Source organism: Podarcis filfolensis, assembly GCF_964270895.1.
Source record: "Podarcis filfolensis genome assembly, chromosome: 11".
NCBI lineage: Eukaryota > Metazoa > Chordata > Lepidosauria > Squamata > Lacertidae > Podarcis > Podarcis filfolensis.
Genome location: NC_139613.1, coordinates 10,632,472 through 10,652,733, shown reverse-complemented (window position 1 = coordinate 10,652,733; position 20,262 = coordinate 10,632,472). Strand labels below are relative to the sequence as shown.

Sequence of the window (20,262 nt, the reverse complement as noted above, 5' to 3'; positions counted from 1 at the left end):
AGAGCAGCGCACGGAAACACCATTTACCTTCCCGCCGGAGCGGTACCTATTTATCTACTTGCACTTTGACGTGCTTTCAAACTGCTAGGTTGGCAGGAGCAGGGACCGAGCAATGGGAGCTCACCCCGTCACGGGGATTTGAAACGCCGACCTTTTGATCAGCAAGTCCTAGGCTCTGTGGTTTAACCTACAGCGCCACCCGCGTCCAATAATAATAATAATAATAATAATAATAATAATAATAATAATAATATATTTATACCCCGTCCATCTGGCTGGGTCCCCCCAGCCACTCTGGGCGGCTTCCAACAAAACACTGAAATACAAGACTCTCCAGTATGTACAAATATTCTGTCCTGGCAGCTTCCTATGAAATTCAGCCCTTGCCTGCCATTCTGTTTCTTGCTGGCCTTGCTGTAGGGCTTGGCAGTGTGCTTAAGCATTTAACCCAGTCCTACGTACAAGAGAGTGATGGAGCTCTGCGAAATAGTCACACTGACGCTTCTGAAGTGGTTCAGCATGCAGAGAGCACTCTCACGCCAGAAACAACCAAGAACACATGTAATTATTGTTGTAATGCCTAGCGAACTAATCACATTTGTAATTTCCCAAAGGGTGTGCTGTGAGTGGAATGCTACTATGCCACGAGAGAGCCAGTAAAAGGTTTCTTTTGGATTCAGAAGTGCCATGAAGGATGCTACCCGTTACATCTCTGCCTGAGTTATTTCCCTGGTCTTGCCCCCATTCCAGTCTGCCTCCACTGTGTGAGAGAAAGAGGCTTCTCCACGGTTCTGTACTGGCTGTCATTAACACGTTCAATTTCTCCGTGTAGAGAGGCTGCAGGTGTATGTGCCTGTTGCTTCTCTGCATGAGTCGGTGCTCTGTGCTTTCCTCTTTCCGGCTGGGAGAGACAGCTAGAAGAGTGGCTCTTGCAGGAATGTAGGAGATTTACTCCTCTTTGGGTGACTTTATTATTATTATTATTATTCCACACTCTAAAAACAACCCTTTTATTTCATAATTTCAGAAAATTTACACACTGCAATTAAAAACACTCACCCTAAAACCTTTTGAGCTATAGGAGTGGTGTGCACTTCCTAATTTTTAATTCATTTTTTTAGAAAAATAAATTTGCCACACTTACCAGAATTTTGGGAAACACAGAGGCAATTGTGAAGGGGAACCAGGAGTCAAATAAGAGTTAAAAATGGCTCTTGAGCATTCTGTCTCTGAAAGATGAGCACAACAGGGATGCTGAATGGGGGTTGGGTTTTTTTAATGACTGCCAGTGATCTGTGTCCTACATCTCAATAATAACAACGCACAGAATGGCATAAATCCAGAGAGGGAAGGTCATTGGACCTTTTACAGTACCTTAAGGGACTGCAACACTGAATGAGCATTGGACCAGTGGTTCATGTAGATCTCCTGTGCTGGAATTAAAAAAACTAAAACATTTAGGGTTTTCCTGTTGCTTACTGAAAGTGGAAGCGTTGCAGCCTGCATGGAAGGGAAAATATTTGGAACGAAGCTTCATCTGGAAAGATTGCCATGGTTTTGGCACATGAAGATCTTGGCTTAACTTCATTTGATTGAGTAGACGAGTGAGTCCAGCCGTCAAGAAGGCTGTTTCTGCACGTACAGGGAAGGGAGGGGCAGATGGGGCTCATCCACCTGGAAAGTCTAGGAGAAGGAAAACTCTGATCCTAAATCTCTGCTGCCTTGTGGGATATCTTTGGGAGAAGAAAAGGCTAACACAAATCTGGAGTGCAGTCCCTAAGGTGGTTGGATGGTGCCTTGTATGCTTTGTAATGGTCCTTGCTTCGTACTGAAAGACTGGTGTTTGTTCTGTGGTTGGTCTCTTTCCATAATAATAATAATGACATGTCACACCACCCGCAGAAACCGTCCCCAACCCCCATCAAATCTGCCTGCATCTGAAAATCAGGGATGGGAAACCTGTGGCCCTCTCATCATTCCCCATTCGATGGTCATACTGGTGAGACTGATGGGGTTTGTAGCCCAGCAAACTCTACAGGGCCAAAAAGTTCCCCAAAGGTTCCCCATCTCCATAGTTGGAGGCCTTGCTCTCTCCTCCACAAGGTGGAAGGCAGAAAAAGGGCCTCATCGGTGGTGGCACCAAAATGGTGGAATGCATTTGAAATGGAGATCTCCCATGGTTCCCTCTCTTTGTTTTTATTTAACAAACTGGTGACAGTTTGACTACTCCTGTCAAGTTCGTTTTTATGACCGCAGCTCTTCCGCTATGTTGCTACTAGTATTCTACGCCTTGCTTTTGCTTTAAATTCTGTGTTTTTGCTTCATTTCTCAAAAGCTGCTTGGAATGTTTCGCATACAAAGCAGGGGACAAATATGATGGTGATATAATCGGAATAATGTAGCAGGTTCATTAATTTCAGAATCACACAGAGGACTATCATACAGAGGCACTGTCGCCAAGTATCGCGGCACATCCCGGTGTGGCAGGCTAACAATGGCCATTTCTTTCTGGATTTATGGCAGTGTTTGGATAGCTAAGAAGGCAACACAGAGGCACAAGTAGTTAGCTGCTGCTGAAGCAGCAAAACAGGGCAAGCAAAAGATTTTAAATGTTTTTGCAGCACTCTGCATCAACCTCAAGCTTTTGGAACAGTTTGCAGTCCCTGTCTTTTAAAAACCACCGTCCGCTGTGCTAAAGAAAATAATACCCTTTTAACTTTTACGAGGGGAAGGATTTCAGAAAATCGATTTCCTTCTTTGCCTTCTTTTTGTAATTCTAGGAAAAAGCACCAGTAAAACCACCTTATCAAAAGATTTTTCTTTTTCTTTAAAAAGCTACTTTTACTAGAGTGGGAGAGATAAGCCTTTACAACCCTGGGTGGCTGTTCAGAAAATGATGCTTCTCAGTTGAAGGACCACAAATCACAATGCCTCCTAAGCTGAGGGCCCTCTGAAGATGCAGTAAGGGAGGCACCCGAAGAAACGTTTTCCTAAAAGCTCTGCTGCACTCCAAAAGTTTTGTTCTGCATACTTGTTTGAAGAGCAGATAAGGACAACGAATCGGGCACAGCACATTCTGCGCCGACTTTATTCAGAGGCAGTACTGAGGCACACTTCGATGTGGCAGGCCATGAGCATCCCACAGAACTGTCAGATTATATTAACGCTCAGGTAACCAATGCTTTGCCAATAGTATGCTGCAAAGGAAGCTGACAGCAGAGAGCTGCTTCATTTGCCTGAATGCTTTAAGTAAAGGTAAAGGGACCCCTGACCATTAAGTCCAGTCGCAGACAACTCTGGGGTTGTGGCGCTCATCTCGCTTTACTGGCTGAGGGAGCCGGCGTACAGCTTCCGGTTCATGTGGCCAGCATGACTAAGCCATTTCTGGTGAACCAGAGCAGTGCACGGAAACGCTGTTTACCTTCCCGCCGGAGCGGTACCTATTTATCTACTTGCACTGGCATGCTTTCGAACTGCTAGGTTGGCAGGAGCAGGGACTGAGCAACGGGAGCTCACCCCGTCGCGGGGATTCGAACCGCTGACCTTCTGATCGGGAAGTCCTAGGCTCTGTGGTTTAGACTGCAAAGGAAGCTGACGGCAGAGAGCTGCTTCATTTGCCTAAATGCCTTCATAGCACTTAAATCTGTAAGAACCCCAAATCAGCGTTAGAGACTCAGATATGACTAATAGCCATCGCTACGTCTGTTCCTAGTGAATGTTTTGGACTTCTCTATTTCTTTTCTTCTTCTTTTTTCCTGTATGATTTAAGAAAGACAAGCCCAACTGGACCGAATTTAATTGCTTCAGTGCTTTTCGTCTCCTTTTGAAGAGCTCTAATCAAAGAGGGGTAATTCTGTGTGATTTGTTTTACCTGCCGTTTTGTCTCCCCTTCGTGGTGTCTGCCACTTTTAATCACCTGGAACCAAACACAGAAGTGCTCTTGTGCAAGATGGAGGGTCCACAGAAATAAAGAGGCCTCACCTTGCATTTTTCTGTCACACAAGGCTCCAATTGTCAGTCTTTGAGAGCATAAGGCCCTTTAAAAGGCCTCCAAACATTATTATAATCGGTAAATGGCAACTTCTCACATAAGAGGATCCTCAGAACATTTTCATTAACTGTTTGAAAGCAGCCATAAAAAGCAGTCCCCAGTGTCTACAGCCATGATGGCATGTCAGCAGTACCAGCGGTCTGTGCAGTAACAAGAAATTTAAAGGGTGGTATGGAGTTAGGAATAGCCTAACTTCTGTCGTCTGTGTTCTGGTAACCTCTTGGTTAGATTACTGCAACATGTTGTATTTGGGGCTGCCTCTGAAGACGACGGTTTGGAAACTTCAGCTGGTGCGGAATTCGGCAGCTAGACTGCTCACCAGGGCAAGACGGTTTGAGCATATTACACCAATCTTGGCCCAACTGCACTGGCTGCCAGTTAGTTTCTGGGCCCAGTTTAAAGTGCTGGTTTTGACCTATAAAGCCTTCAACATCTCAGGACTGCAATGCCTCAAGGCCTTTCTTTGTGTGTCTGCTTTGTAAGAGGTTTGGAGGATGAGAGCAGACCTTTTCTGTGTTGGCTCCCTGTTTGTGGAAGTCTCTCCCCAGGAAGGCTCGCCTGACACCTTCATTGCATATCTTTAGAGACCAACTAAAAACATTACTCTTCTCGCAGGTCTTTGGCTAAGTAAACAATATGTAACCTTTTAAACTGTGGGGAGGGCTGATATTGTTTTTGTTTGTGATGTATTATTTTTGCGTTTTTATATTGTAACCTGTCTTGTGATCCTCAGATGAAGGATGGTGTAGAAATTTAATAAATAATAACAATAACACTCCCAGGATATTTCAGTGCTCCTGGTTTGGTTCTAGTTGCTGGTGACCGTCTTGGTGCAGTTAATGCCATCTTTTTCTGATGGAAACTAAGGAATTAATGCTTTATGTTTGAGGATGGCACGAGAGAGATGACAAGGCAGGGAAGACTAGATTGGGGCGATGGGATGCAGATCAAGAATATAATCCTATAATCTAATCCAGGTATGGGATATTTCAGACTTGGGAGATCTGCCTGTGGTCTACCAGGTGCAAAGCAGTGGCTCTGTAAGCAAAGCCAATTAATTACCTACTGTCCTTCTATACTGTGATATAAACTCATACACTGCAAGATTATGTGTCAGCCTTTAGATTATGTTACACCATTGCTGCTATAATATCCTGGCCAGATATAAAAGCTCACTCTGTTTGAGGTGTGCATATTGATTTTGAAGAGAGCATGGAGAAGTAAGCCCAGATTTGATGACTCTAAGTTCTAATTATTCCACTCTAATACCCATTAATAGCTTCAAAGTCTCACCGTAATGCAACTAATCATAATAAAATGCAGGCATTAGCTTCATAACGACGCTTTGGTGTGTGTGTGTTTAACTCAACTTGACAAATGTGGGAGATATTTTATTGCTGCAAAAGGTCTGATTGTTAGTTTTAAAAGGGATATGTATAAATAAACCACACACACACATAAAAGCTTCCTCTCCCTGCTCTGTGGTATCTTTGGCTTGGAGCAGCGCTCCCTTTTTGAACATTAACCTTTACTTTATCTAACTGTTTACTCTTCCCTCATTGCTTCCATTCATTGCAATCACTGGCTGGGAAAGATGCTCTGTGAACATAGGCATCCAGATTCTGACTGTCAGCTAGCGGGAAAAAGCAACAGAAGCTTCTGCACTTATAAGAAAATGGAGCTGTGGTTAAAAGTTACCACTTCTTCCTTGTCTCGAAGAGATAACAGGTGTGCTCAGTAACATCCAAAGTGCAACCTAGTGTAGCTTGAAATTATTTATTACTATTATTATTAAACTTGGTTGATTGTCACCCAAAGGTGACAAAAATAATAAATTATACCGTAGTGGAAAAAGAAGGGGAGTCATATAATACATTAATATTTCATACATCATAACATCCATGGGGGGAAATGCCAGCCATATAAATAGGTGGAGGAGGGGGGTTGTTGGTGTGTGTGTGTGGGGGGGTTCTTCTTGTTTTTATTATGTATGTTGCGTTTCTATATTTATTTATTTTTTGAACCTCCGTGAGATCTACAGATGAAGGATGGTATACAAATTTTAACAACAACCACCAAACATTGGCAATACAATTCAAAATTGTTGGTTCAATGTGAATGATTTTGGGACCAGGGGATGGTTGAGGTTTTGCTTATTTGCTAATTAGTGGGTCAGAGTATTGCTTTGTTTGTTCTTTAATCATTCAAGAATCATTCACATCGAACCAACATTTTTTCCCATTTAACCACCTCACCCTGAAGTCTGGTGTCAACAAATCCGTGGTGTGTGGGCCCAGTTCACACACTCACTATGAGTGCATTTGTACAAAACCCTCAATAATTTCCTGGCAATGTTGCCTATTCTGCCTAAGGAAGTCACCCCCAACCTTGGGTGATCCATACCTGCTGTTGAGTCTCCAGCAGGTATCTCCTATTGTCCCAGAATGTTGGCCAGGCACCATGCACTGATCACTGATCCAGGTAGCACTGATCACTTTGTTTCAGTTGCCAGAGGCTAACTTTTTGTGTGGGTGCCACAAAGTGCTGAACCCTTGGGAACCTTCCTGCCTACCTGAGGAGAACAGAGTGCCAGTTGACCACTGACGCCTCGTTCTTTCCAGCTGGGTTTGGGAAGGAACTGGTGCCTTGATAAAACAAAATTTGGGGATGCAGCAAGATTGCTCCTCCTGGTGCTATCTTCTTGGGCTGGGCTTTGCAATCTCAGGTGCTGTTCAGACAGTCCGCAGGCAGGTAGGGTCTCAGCCTGCGTACCAGGTGGAGCTGGTAGACAGCTGCCCTGGACACAGAATTAACCTGTGCCTCCATGGACAGCTGTGAGTCCAAAATGACTCCCAGGCTGCACACCTGGTCCTTCGGGGGCACAGTTACCCCATTCAGGACCAGGGAGTCCTCCACACCTGCCCGCCTCCTGTCCCCCAAAAACAGTACTTCTGTCTTGTCAGGATTCAACCTCAATCTGTTAGCCACCATCTATCCTCCAACTGCCTCCAGGCACTCATACAGGACCTTCACTGGTTCTGATTTAAAAGAGAGGTAGAGCTGGGTGTCATAATAAGCACAATAGTTAATCATAATAACAACCTGCACCTGTTGCCCTTTTATTTCCTTAAATTGGTATCCCCCGCCTTGAAAAGTGGGTAACAGAACATAAGGACCCAATATGGCCACTTTCTCACTACCTTGGAAATGTGATGGAACAGTAGGACTAACCATCCGTTGTTAGCCTAATCATGGCAAATTTAACCCGGACTTGCAAGTTGAGCTCCTTCAGGGAAACCCTTGGGGGAAACTTCAGAATTGATGAGCTGCGTTTTCTCTACGTAGTGTAAAGCATTTGAAGACTGACATAGACAAATGAGAAACACACAGTCCCTGAATGTAGAGCAAAGTAATTAACCGTGATTCATTTAGAACAGGCAGAGGTAGCTGTTTTGTGGAGCAGGGCCTCATTTGTTAAACCTAGCTGTAGCACAAACGTCAGCTCCTTTGGTCTTGAGTTTTTTAACTCAGTAACTAGAGAGCAAGGGGTTGAGTTGTCAGGCATGAGTGCAGACAGGTATATTGGGTGTGGGCAGGTGATGAGCTCTTTCAGGAGGTGCCTAGGCCAGAACTGGGAGCCCACATCTCTGCATTCAGTTGCCCTTACCCAATCTGTGCCCTTACCACAGATTGAAGCCTCTTCCTAGGCATGCTCCAAGTAATGGAGAATCCTAAGTATCTGAGATATGCATATTATTCACCCAGGCTTGCTGTTGACTCTAGAAGTGTATAAGGGCTTCCTGTACAGGCTAGTACTTTGCCTAGGTAGCAATAATCTCCTGGCTTGTTCTGGTGTCTCAATTCTGATTCCTCATTGTGGCTTCCACTAAAACTCCCATAATATTATTCTGTTATTCCAAACTTACATAACCTCAGAACAAGTGCATAACATCACAACAGAACAAAAGCTGCAGGTGTTGTCCACATAGACCCAATTTTATCTGTTGGTGGCTCTGAATGATGGAAAATGAACTATCTAAACACTCTTCTAGTTGACCAGAGATTCCATGTCTGGTCACCTGGAGGTTAATTCTTGTTCCACATGGGTGACCAGCTGAGTTTTGACTGTTTCAGTAGTCTAAAGTAAGGGGTAAGGGTAAGCGGGATAAGATGAGCATTTCTTTATCTTCAATAAAAAGTGGTGGATCTGAAGTCTTATGGTCTATGAAGCATTTTGCAAAAAATAATACATTTTTTTACAAAATTGGGAATGAAAGGCTGGAGATCCATGGGACAGAGCCCTTGCCCTTGCTAGAAGGAACGTGCTTGCAAGGTAGGAATACAAAGAAGCATCATTAACCTTTTTAATTAGCCTATCCATGAGCTAGTGGCATCAGTTAAATTGCAGACATCTGGAAAGGTTATTTTCTGCCTTGAAGATTAGCGTGAGAATAAGGGAGCCCCCTCACTCACCTTTGCCCAGCTGCAGGAGCTGAAGCTATTACCAGTAAGTGGACGTTTGATCTCTTTGCTCTCCTGTGTCGTGAGAGGGCAGCTCCTAGCTGTGCGCAGGAAAGATAATTTCTGTTAATATTCTTGCTAACAAAGCCATCAGTCGTGTTTAACTTGGTAACTTTGTGTTACTTGAAAAAGAGTGGGTTTGAGAAGCATGAGATGAACATTCTGTAGTGAGAGAAGTCGAAATCTGCAGCTTGTGCAGGTCACATAAATTTAAGTACCGCAAATGTCCCATGATTTATCTTGCTTTATCCAGTTTTCCTGCTTTTCTTGGGTTTGGTGGGTTTAGGAGAAGAAAAGCTGCACAGGACCTTGAATTGTAGAATTGTAGAGCAGGAAGGGACCCTTTCGTGTCACCTCAAAGTTTTCTTTTCTCTAAACCAAGTGGACAAAGTGGGTATTGTGATAGGAATTTTATGGTCTTAGATATATGGTAATGTTCATAAGTGTACCAACCAAGCATGTACATAGATCAGCACAGGAAGACCAACCTGGAACCATTTTGATTCCTAAACTGAGCCAATGTTTTCTCTGCAAGGTCAAAGTGGGAAACCTCCCATTGTCTCTTTCCTCACAAATCCTGTCTTAAGGGCACATTTTAGATATGAATAGGGTGTGAGCCTGTGACCTGGTCCAGGAACTAAGTATTTATCATTATAAAAGACTGGCCAGGCTCCCCAGGAAATCCAATCAAGTAACCTGCCAGACAGGAGATAAACAACAACAGGAGAAAAACAATATTCAAATTTCTGTTTTAGACCGCCTTTTCTGTGGTGTAGGTGTGATGTATCTGAGGGGTGGTCTTAGGTTACACCCCTTCTGTGATGTATGTATGGTGTTTCTGGGGGTGGTCTTGATCTACAGGGTGGGAATTTCAAAAGTCTTTATAAGGCCTTGCATGCCATTTTTCGGGGTCCCTCCTCTCTCCTGCGGATGAGGTGAGCACCCTGTTGCAACAGATCAATAAAGATCAAGCTTACTAGCTGCTTTGCTTCTCAATATTCTCTGGTTGGCCTCTGTTATTCTCTCCTACCAATAGGGAACCTATGTAAGGACTCTATATGGGCTCTTGGACACCCCATAAGGGAAAAGGGCAATTTTTGTTTACAACAGTGTGCAATCTTGTATTGCCCATTCCACATAAACTCTTCTCTATGTCTTGTCACGATGATTCGTGGTTGAGTGTGCGAATGGGGCACATTGCAAAGAGTACACTGCCAGAGGTTGTGTCAGGTGACACACATGCTCTGGCAATGACGTTTGATCTGTGAGGGCTGCTTCATGCATTCCTTATGCCCTCCTCGTTGCAGCATTGCCGCTGGGAGCCCAGGCAGCAGTATGCATGGGAGAGATGGCCGTCACCAAAGGCGGCCTGCCCAGGACCCCTCAAAATCCAGCGGAAGGCTGAGAATGCTGGCACCATTGTATTCTGTGCTTCATGTCTTAAAACTGGCCTTTCAAATCCAAATTGTAAACTTGGCTAGGTCTGAAGCACCCAGCTGAGTGCTGCTGAACAAACAAGGGGTCAGCTGTTCAGGCAAATCTTTTGTGAAACGTGAGGGAGGGGAAAGAAAGCTTGGCAGGCTGATTGCATTAGCAGCAAATGGTGTTTGCTGGGTCTTTTTATCACTTTCGTTGTCCACAGGGATTCCTTGTATATATGTATGCGTAAGTGTGCCTTAGCGGGTGTGCACTTAGAAGGGGAAATGTGCAGAGAAGATTGACAGCTATGTTCCTGAGTTTGGCAGATCTGGAAAACTTGTTGCATCCAGATTTCAGTTCCCTTGGTATTGCTTGGTCTACCTGCAATTTGGGGGGTTGGGGTTGGGGGGGTTTGTAAGTATTTGGAACCTCATCTCTCTCTCGGGTCACTAGCTGGAGAGGTGGAATTTTACATTCCTCACATGGGGGCTTGACAGTTGCTAAATATATTTTTTGTCCTTTTTAACGTGTTTTGTGCTATGTGGACAGTTCACCTAGCCAAATATTCTGCTTTTCTGCCAAGGCAAGCCCATAAGCAGGGAAAGAAAGTGATGGGTGGCCGTCACCTCTTGTTTGACCTCAGCAATGGAAAAACTGGGATAGAATGAATAGAGCAATAGAGTATCTTGCAGGAGCACATGGCTGGCTGGAACCTTGAACAGTAGTGTTTGTGTTAGGTGAGAATGCTCAGCTGCATTTTGTTGCAGGAGCCCATTGTCACGGCTGATTCCTTTTGGTCAACTTACCCTTTAGGAATTTAAAAAGCATTGCCTAAGTTTAGAGACTATCGCCACATCTTGTGGCAGCAAACTCCCCAAGTTCAATTAATGCACTGTGTGAAGAAGTGTGTCCTTTTGTCTGTTTCTGTCTACTGCAGTGGGTTTTTTTGCAGCTGGGGGTACTCTTGTCATCTGACCTGTTGTGAAATATCACAGATCGGGGTGTGGAGAACAGGACACAGTTCTTATTCCTCTCTTTAAAATACCACATTCGCCATTGAGCTATGCTCTCCATATAGGACAACTGCTTTATTGATAACTCCTGTAGTGCTTAACCTGGACCAATATGTAGTAGTAATGCATCATCCAAAGTTGAAAGCTTTTTATTGCAATGGGAAGAGGATGGAGTGTCTGTGCTCTGATTTGTTTTTTGCTATTTTGTGCAGAACAATAGCAGTTTGCTACCCATAGATCCATCTCTATCCTACGTAATGTAAGGGAAGGATGATGGAGGGTTTTCCAGTGTTCCTTAAGCTTGTTGATGTGGCTGTCAGAGGGGTTTTTATACGGGGTCTTGGGGAGCAGTACACCAAATTGTGTAGCAAACGCATGCAATCTCTCCTGGAGTACAAGTAATAAATAAAAATTCTTTGCAGCTTTGGTGTTTTTCTGAGAACTGAAGCATTAGTTGTAAGAGGGACTAGTTTGACTTCACCCATCCAGACCTATGCCGGCAGCAGCAAATGACTTTCTGTTCCTTCCTGTCAGCTGTGAGCAAAAATACAAAATCACCCACTGTGATGGGACGCTGGGGGTAGTTGGTTGATCTGTTTGAGTTGATTTCCTCCTGCTTTTCACCGGGTTCCCAGGACTTACCAAAAATTCACATTGCAACAAAGCAAATTAAAAATAAACATGAAAGCAACAATATTAAAGAACAGTGTAAAACAGCATAATTAAAAATAAACACCAGCAACATAAAAGCAGCAACATAAAAGTCTCCAGTCAACGTATAATTTTATGTTTTTAAAGCCCTTGGCCTGGTATCTCTAGGTAAGTTCTGGATAGCGCAAGTGTTGCATAGTCCAGGGTCCCACCACTGAATAGGCGCTCTTTTGAAGGTTTTAGGCAGATAAGGAGACACACGGTCCTTAAAGTATCCTGGCCCTTTATGTGCCTCAGATGTGACTCCGACAGAGCCTTTACTTCTATTGGAATATGTGAGTTAGTGAGCCATCACCTCTGTCTTTGGCCTGCCTGATGGCTTGGGACTGGCTTCAGATGAGAAGCTGTTGGCGACTAGATTGGCTTGTGTGGCCTCCTGCTGTTTGTATCTGTACTTAAGGTTTGACCCCTGAAACGGTTGCAGGAAGTTGACCTTTCCTTAAGTCACAGCGACTGGAAAGGCCTTCTGAGGCTCTCAAGCCAAAACACTTGCCGCATGCATAATAATAATAATAATAATAATAATAATAATAATTATTATTATTATTATTATTAATACCTTGCCTTCCCCGGCCAGAGCCGGGCTCAGGGCGGCTAACACCAATAAAATCGCAGTAAAAACATAAAGGGGGGGGGAGGAAACAAATTTAAAATACAGGTTAAAATGCAGTTTAAAATGCAGCCTTATTTTAAAAGTAGCCCATAGAACAAAACCATAAGGGGAGGGAAACAATAAGGGTCAGATTGAGTCCAAACCAAAGGCCAGGCGGAACAGCTCTCACTTGCAGGCCCTGCGGAAAGATGTCAAGTCCCACACGGCCCTAGTCTCTTGTTACGGAGCGTTCCACCAAGTCGGGGCCAGTACTGAAAAGGCCCTGGCCCTAGTTGAGACCAATCTAACCACCTTGGGACCTGGGACCTCCAAAATGTTGTCATTTGTGGACCTTAAGGTCCTCCGCGGGGCATACCAGGAGAGGTGGTCCCGTAGGTACGTGGGATTTAGAAGAGTGGGGTGCAAATTTTTATGCTAGAACAACCACGGGAATCATCATGTGGAAACATTGCTTTCTGTTCTGCGCAGGTAGCAGAATGTTTACAATCTGTCTCTCTGGTAGCATCGTGCAGATTTGGCAGTGCCACTTCCAGGCTTTCGCTGGGGTGAATTTACCCCACCCGCTTTTAGGAGGAAGGCTCACAAGGTCTGCTCCGAAAGGGAGCGGGTGAGGGATTCTCCACATGGCCTCTGGTTCAAGTTTGATGCAGCCCCTTTGGGTTGGTAGGGTTGTGGAGCAAGCCTCCCTTATAAAGGAAGCTCCTCCCTCAAGCTCTTCCTCTTTTTGCGGTTTCAGCTAGGGGGCGGGGGGGTTGGTTTTGTGCTCTTGGGACCTGCTGTGGGCCACCTGCTGAATGCTGAACAGTGGGGGGGGTGGCTTGGAAAGGTCACACCCCCACAACTTCTCTTTTGGGGGAGAGGCACCATCACACCTGTGTAAGTGATGGAGCTTCTCTTGGATGGTTTGGCTCTTGGAAGCAGACAGGAAATCTGCATGTACAGATTATAACTGCCTGCACTTGTTCGGTTTGCTTGGCGCAAGGTGTTATTTGTTTATAGTAATAAATATAACCTTTAACCAAATGCTTGAGCCTTGAGTCTTCATTCTGGGTGTGGGGTAATTTTCCTGCCTATTCCTCCTTGTTTCATTCTACCTGCCTGTCTGATGTGGCTTAGATATCTCTTCCGCTGCCATATCAGCAGAGTGAAGAGTAGCTATCATGGGTCCATTTTCTCCCCCCCCCCTTCAACAAGAGGAGAACCTCTGGTTGAAACTTACCGTATTTTTCACTCTGTAAGATGCACCTGACCATAAGACGCACCTTGTTTTTAGAGAAGGAAAACAAGAAACAAGAAAGCAACGCAAAGCCTCCAGCTGCGCTCAAGAGGCTTTGCGTGGCTATCGCTGAAGCCAGGAGAGCAAGAAGAATCAGTGCTCTCCTGGCTTCAGCGATAGCTATACATCCTGCATTCGCTCCATAAGACGCACACACATGCCCCCTTCCTTTTTAGGAGGGGGAAAGTGCGTCTTATAGAGCGAAAAATACGGTACTTGGAACACATCTGGTTTAAAATCAAAGTGTTAAATAGTGCATGGCAGTTGAATTCATCCTGGGATGTTGGAGATTGATTCACAAAAAAGTCCCATCTGGAAATGATGGGTGGGGTACTTTGGACAGCAGACAGTGACTGTCAGTCTTGGGATTCCCCATGACTCAAAGGAGCACATGGTATCTTTGGAAACTCTGCAGAGTCCACTCTGTTCTCTAATGCATGCAGTCTTTCTTTTAACAATCGCCCTCTGTGTATGATGCTTATAAGAGTAGATGGCAAATCTTAAATTTTCTCCAGGGCAGTGAGTCTTGAAGCGTGTTTTGCCTAGAAGGCTGTTAGCTCACGAAGGCAGAGGCACCTACCTGCATGTGAGTCCCGGCAGGTCTGGAGCCAAATGGAGAGCTCGGATAGATCTATGGGAGGGAGACGTCCGGTGAGGCTCTGGGTGCAGTTGCTGCTTGCTGAAAGAGGCCCACACCCAGGCAGAGCCATCTTGAAGCATCGGGTCCAGAGTGGAGGAATGAGAAGGCGATGGGCTGGGAACCCCCCACTCACTCCTTCCATTGTTATTCAGCTCCTAGAGCCCCAAACCCTATATTAAAAAGAGAGAGAGAGAGCAAAAGTTCAGCCACATTGGGCCTGAATCTCAGGATTGACATGCCTGGTGGCCTAGATCTTGAGCAATGAGGAATAACAGAAGAGAACCGACAGCCTTTGTCCCCTCACCAGCAGTGTTTGAAATTAGCCAGGAGCCAGGCGCATTTTTCACCTGGCTTTCGACCGCTTGTGACCAAGTGAAGATGCCTGGGTTGAAGGATGGCGCCTGATATCTCCACCATATGAGGATCACTGGATCCGGACTGCTTCCACACATTAATACCCCATGCTGTAGAATTCTTATCAGTTATATTTTATCTGTACAATTGGAATGAATCAGTGGAAACAAATTGCCTTTTCTGTGCAGCCTCAGCGGATGTATTAAGAAAAAGAGGTTGGAATAGGTCAATATATATGGACTGTCCCTGGATCAAGGGGCTTTTCTTCTTTACCGTATTTTTCGCTTTATAAGACGCACTTTTCCCCTCCTAAAAAGGAAGGGGAAATGTGTGTGCGTCTTATGGAGCGAGTGCAGGCTGCGCAGCTTTCGCTGAAGCCAGGAGAGCAAGAGGGATCAGTGCACACCAATCCCTCTTGCTCTCCTGGCTTCAGGGATAGCCGCCCGAAGCCTCCTGAGTGCAGCGGGAGCCTCCCTCTCTGCGCAGCGCCCCTTCAGCAAAGCGGGAGGAGAAATGGAAGGGGCTCCGCTTCTCCTGCTGCTTTGCTGAAGGGGCACTGCACAGAGAGGGAAAGCTGTGCAGCACTCCTTCAGTGAAGCGGCAGAAGAAATGGAGCCCCTTCCATTTCTCCTCCTGCTTTGCTGGAGAGGCGCTGTGCAGAGAGGGAGAGAATATTTTCTTTCTTGTTCTCCTCCTCTAAAACTAGGAGCATCTTATGGTCAGGTGCGTCTTATAGAGCGAAAAATACGGTAAGTTCTCAAAGCTCTTAACCTAGCTCAGGGTTGTGAACTAACCAGGTGTTTAACTATGAATAAATCACAGTAGTCAGTCCGTCCTTAGAAAAACAAGACTTTAGAGCTGTCTTGCTCCAAACTGGCAACCAGACATTCAGTTTTGGCGACTCTAAGGAGTGATATGGCTCCTATATTATATATCTGAGTTTCTAACACTGCTCAGCAGGAAGAGCCAACCTCCACAGGGCAGGGCAGAGGCTGTGTGGCTGTTCCTCCTCCACACACTCAGACCTACAAGCCTCATTCACGTGGTCTAGAGCTGGTGAAATCAAGGGAGGAGGTGGGAAACAGGCAGCCTCCCCTCCCCTTTTCTCATTGGCAGCCACAGCCTCGTGGTCCATCTTGGGGGCAACAAATAAATCCAAACAAACCCATGGGAGGAAAGATAGGGGCAGCCATAAGTGCAGGTAAGGGTAAAAGGACCCCTGACCATTAGGTCCAGTCGTGACCGACTCTGGGGTTGCGGCGCTCATCTCGCTTTATTGGCCGAGGGAGCTGGCGTACAGCTTCCGGGTCATGTGGCCAGCATGACTAAGCCGCTTCTGGCGAACAAGCAGCGCATGGAAATGCCGTTTACCTTCCCGCCAGAGCGGTACTGATTTATCTACTTGCACTTTGACGTGCTTTCGAACTGCTAGGTTGGCAGGAGCAGGGACTGAGCAACGGGAGCTCACCCTGTTGCAGGGATTCGAACCACCGACCTTCTAATCAGCAAGTCCGAGGCTCTGTGGTTTAACCCACAGCGACCCACATCCCTAGGCCGTAAGTGCAGTCAGTACCAATAATGAGGTGGCAGGAAGAAGGCAGAGAGAGCGCCAGTGTGACATAGAGGATAGAGTGTTTGAGTAGGACCTTGGAGATCAGAGTTCAAATCCTGCCCTGCAGTGAAGCTCAGTGTGCGACCTTGGGCCACTCAACCCTAACCCACCTCACAGGGTTCTTGCAGTAAATTAACTTCCAGCCAATCTGTGGTTTCTGTTCTGGGGATGTTCTACGAGGCACAAGCAACTTGGTTCTGATTAAAGCTTGGGTTGTTCTTCCGTTGCACAGACAGAATCATAATTCTGTACTATCTGTTCTGAGTTGTTGATTCAGGATCAGGTTTAAGCTAGCAGAAAAGAGGAGACTTTTAATGATATGTTAATATAATATTTGAATAGTCTCATGCTATGTGGTGTAGGGTGGTCTCTAAATCTGAATAAATAAGGTACCACAGCTTCTCGCCAGTCATAAGCAAAGCTCGGAAAGCTGCTTTAATCAGGCAGACTAAATATATTTTTGCATTTTTGCTTATTTTGCATATTTCTGGGTTTGCTAATCACAAGGAGGTATAAGGAGCTACTGAGTGCAGTGAATCCTCTGTCACCTCAAAATGAGTCCCTTTCCTCCCTCCCACCGACAAGATTCTTAACATTGTTCAAGTATTTTCAAGATCTGGAATTTTGCTGCTTAAGATTTTTATTTATTTCAGACACTTTCTTTCCATATTGATCATGAAAGCAGCTAACAACATCAAAGCAATTAAGTGCAATAAAGCACAATCAAAACCATCTATTGATTAGTTGCACTTCGGATTAGCAGCACATTAAACATTAATGGGTTAATTAAGAACATAAGAAGATCCTGAAGGATCAACCCAATGGCCTTTCTAGTCCAGCGTCCTGTTCACACAGTGGCCAACCACATGACTATGGCACCATGCAATGAACATGTTCGCTGTGTGATCCCTCATTGGCTGGGATGGTCCTTTAAAAAAAATAATAGTAATAATTAAAGATGCAGAACAAAAGTGAGGGAAACAATGTATGCCAGCAGGCTTGCAAAAATAGGGATTGATTTATTTATAACATTTATGTACCACCTTATGTACCATCTTCCAAGGATCTCAAACTGGTATACATGGTTCCCTTCCCAATTTCAAGAGTGCGGTTAATTTCTAGCGCTGAAATAAGATTCAGATACCAGTCTGGTCACCTTTGTAAAAGGAATGGGGAGGCACCATCTTCTTCACCTTGGGTGGCAAAATGTATTGGATCAGCTGTTAGGACTGGTTTTCAACATCACGATATCTCACCAGCTAAACATTGCAATATATTGATATATCACAATGTCTGAAATAAGGATGGAACTATGTAGAGGCGAACAGCTCTGTGTGTTTGTGCTCGTGCATGCAAATATGCTCTCTCTTTCTCTCCATTTCCTACCTTTAACATTTTAGGAAGGCAGGACACATTTTGAAATAAATAAACCAAGTTTCAAATAACTGAGAAGTTTAGATCCTTGTGATATCAATTCTACTCTTTACATGGAATGAAATAGCCATTGGGCCATTCCAGGTAAATGGAACTCAAATGGGAGGCAGACAATATGAAGTGATGTGAGCCGGCCAAGAAAAGAGAGCAATGTTAAGAGGTTAAATGTAACACCTGCCTCATTCTTCCTCATACAGGGATGAGAAGAACCAGTCCATTATTGTTAGCGGGGAGTCTGGTGCCGGCAAAACCGTCTCTGCCAAATATGCCATGCGCTACTTCGCATCTGTTGGAGGCTCCTCCAGCGAAACCAATATTGAAGAGAAAGTTCTGGCTTCCAGTCCTATCATGGAGGTAAGGGCCAACTCAACTGTGGCATAAATACTTCTACTTCGGGGCAATCTGGGAGGGAAAGAGCATTTGTGTTACGATACATACACCTTGTGGAAAGAGTCGCCACACCACGTTGGAGGGAGATAAACACAAGATGAAACATTTCATTCAAAAACGCAAAAACATTTCAAACGAAAAGAGAGAGAAGGAAAATATTTGAGATGCATGAAATAAAATAAACACCGATAAGCCATAAAACGTTCTGTGCGTTGAAATTACGGCATCCAAATTTGTGTGAGCGAACTGATGTTGCAGGAAATCTTTGAAGTTATGCAACATTTTCTGCAGGGGGCCTGTCTCTCAATCCATTTCCAATGTTCTTAATTGTGAGCAGATCTGGAGCAGACCCCATTGCTATGTTCCATATGCTGGGTTGGTTTTTCAAATAATAGCCCCCCCCCCATGAAAACAGCAGAGAAGAACTGCATGGCGGTATCCCACCCCAATTTCATCACTTTATTCCTGCGACTTTCCGAATTGAGGGGGTCGCAAACAGATTCCCCCCCCCCTTGAATCAGGAAATGAATATCAAGCATGCACTATGTTCCATTAGTTTTCTGGAAGTGGCTTATACATTGTATGAAAGCTGAAGCAGAATGTGGAAATGAACAGTTACGAGAACTTCAGGGAAATGGAAGGATTTTCATTGGCAAATTCTCTGCTTTAGCTCATCTCCCCTCCAGATGCATCTGCAAGGGCTGGTGGGGATTTATTCTGAGTCAACCAGATCAAAGTTCCAGTCTCCTCTTGTGTTTGTGACACTACTGACTTGTGCTTGCTGCCAGGGGTTTCCTGCCAGCAACACATGACATGGAGAGTGGTCTTTAGTGTTTTACCCACCTTTGGAATTTCAAAGTTTGCTTGGTTCAAGACAGTCTATTCTTAAGTTCTGTTGCTCTTGCCGTTGTTGTTTCGGAAGATTGAATGCAGATTAATGCTGCCTTCGTGCTGCCTTCAGCTGTGTAACTTCAGCCTCAGCCAGTGCTTGCAAATTTGACTGCGTGTCAACATTGTCCCAGCTCCTTTTTAATGGAGAATTCAGATCCCAACCCCAATAATAGTCTTCAGAAGTTGAGACTTGCATTAGCCTGGTCTCGAAACAGAATCAATATTCCCTTTTCAAAGATGCTCTTTTGTTCTCCTGTGTTTCACCTTTTGTATGTCAAATCATTTCGTTTTTAGCAAGCCCTTTCCTACTATGCTTTGCTGCAGAGAAAATTCATCAGTCTTCAGCAAAAGAAAGCTTTGCCGGTAAGAGGCAGGCTTTTGGTTGGAGGTCATTCTACTTAACTCTGCAGAGGCAATGTGTGGGGCGCAGGGATAATTTTTTTTCAGCTGGGTAGAGCCTTACCTGCCACATTGTACTGTCCTGACCCATGGGGATGCCTACAGCTACGGATGAAAGCCAGCCCAAGCACAGAGGATCCCAGGGTTCTGTGCACACAGAAAGGTGAAACAAAGTGAGTTCAGCACCTTGGAGAGAGACCTATGGGTGGGTTTCATAGCTGGTGATTGTGCAGTTGAGGCAGAACATCCAAATTATCTCACCAACACCTTAGAGCAACTGCAGGACTAGGTAGTTTGGGATATTGTCTCAGCACTCTTCTGATCCGTCTGAGAAGTCTGTGAACTAGTCATTGGACTCTGGTGGCAGAGGTGTCTCTTCAGGGTTCAGGGGAAGGCATTTATGCTCTAGTTTCTGCAGCTGTGCATGGATGGACCAGAGGGTGGCTCCATCCCCCCTTCTGGGCTGCCAAGCTTTATAGTCTGGGGCATGACATGAACCAGATGCTTTGGACTACAACTCCTTTCATCCCTGACCATTGGCCACGCTACCTGGGTATGATGGAAACTGCAGTGCACAGTGCCTGTTGGAGAACACTGTTCAAAGAGCTTACAGATGGGCTGGAAGAGCAGCAGGGTGTAAGAGAGGGAGGATCACCACAGTCCAAGCACCTTGCAGTGGCTCAGGAGACTAGGAAGCTCACTCTGTTTGGGCTTCCCTATACGCTGGGCTCTGGAATGATCTTAGTAGCCCCCTTGTGCTCACTGCATCATTGCAGGCTGGAGCTGAATCTAATATCTGTGTCCCAAGTTTTCATTGCACTGACAGAGGTTTCTTTATCAACTGCTCCAGTTTCTGAGTACTCTCTTCCTTTTGCTCCTGAAAATAAATGAGCGCTCTACTGCCAACTCTAATTTTCAAATTCGTAGTGATAAGAGAA

General features: G+C 45.0%; 1 protein-coding gene across 7 annotated transcripts in view; it reads left to right on the top strand.

Annotated features, from left to right (window-relative positions):
* MYO5B (myosin VB) overlaps positions 1-20,262 on the top strand; it is a 298,992-nt gene that overhangs the window by 132,995 nt on the left and 145,735 nt on the right. For all 7 annotated transcript variants that reach the window (XM_083575483.1, XM_083575480.1, XM_083575478.1 and 4 more), the window contains exon 5: positions 17,842-17,998. In XM_083575483.1, coding sequence (XP_083431609.1) covers positions 17,842-17,998 — 157 coding nt within the window. The remainder of the gene's footprint in view (positions 1-17,841; positions 17,999-20,262) is intronic.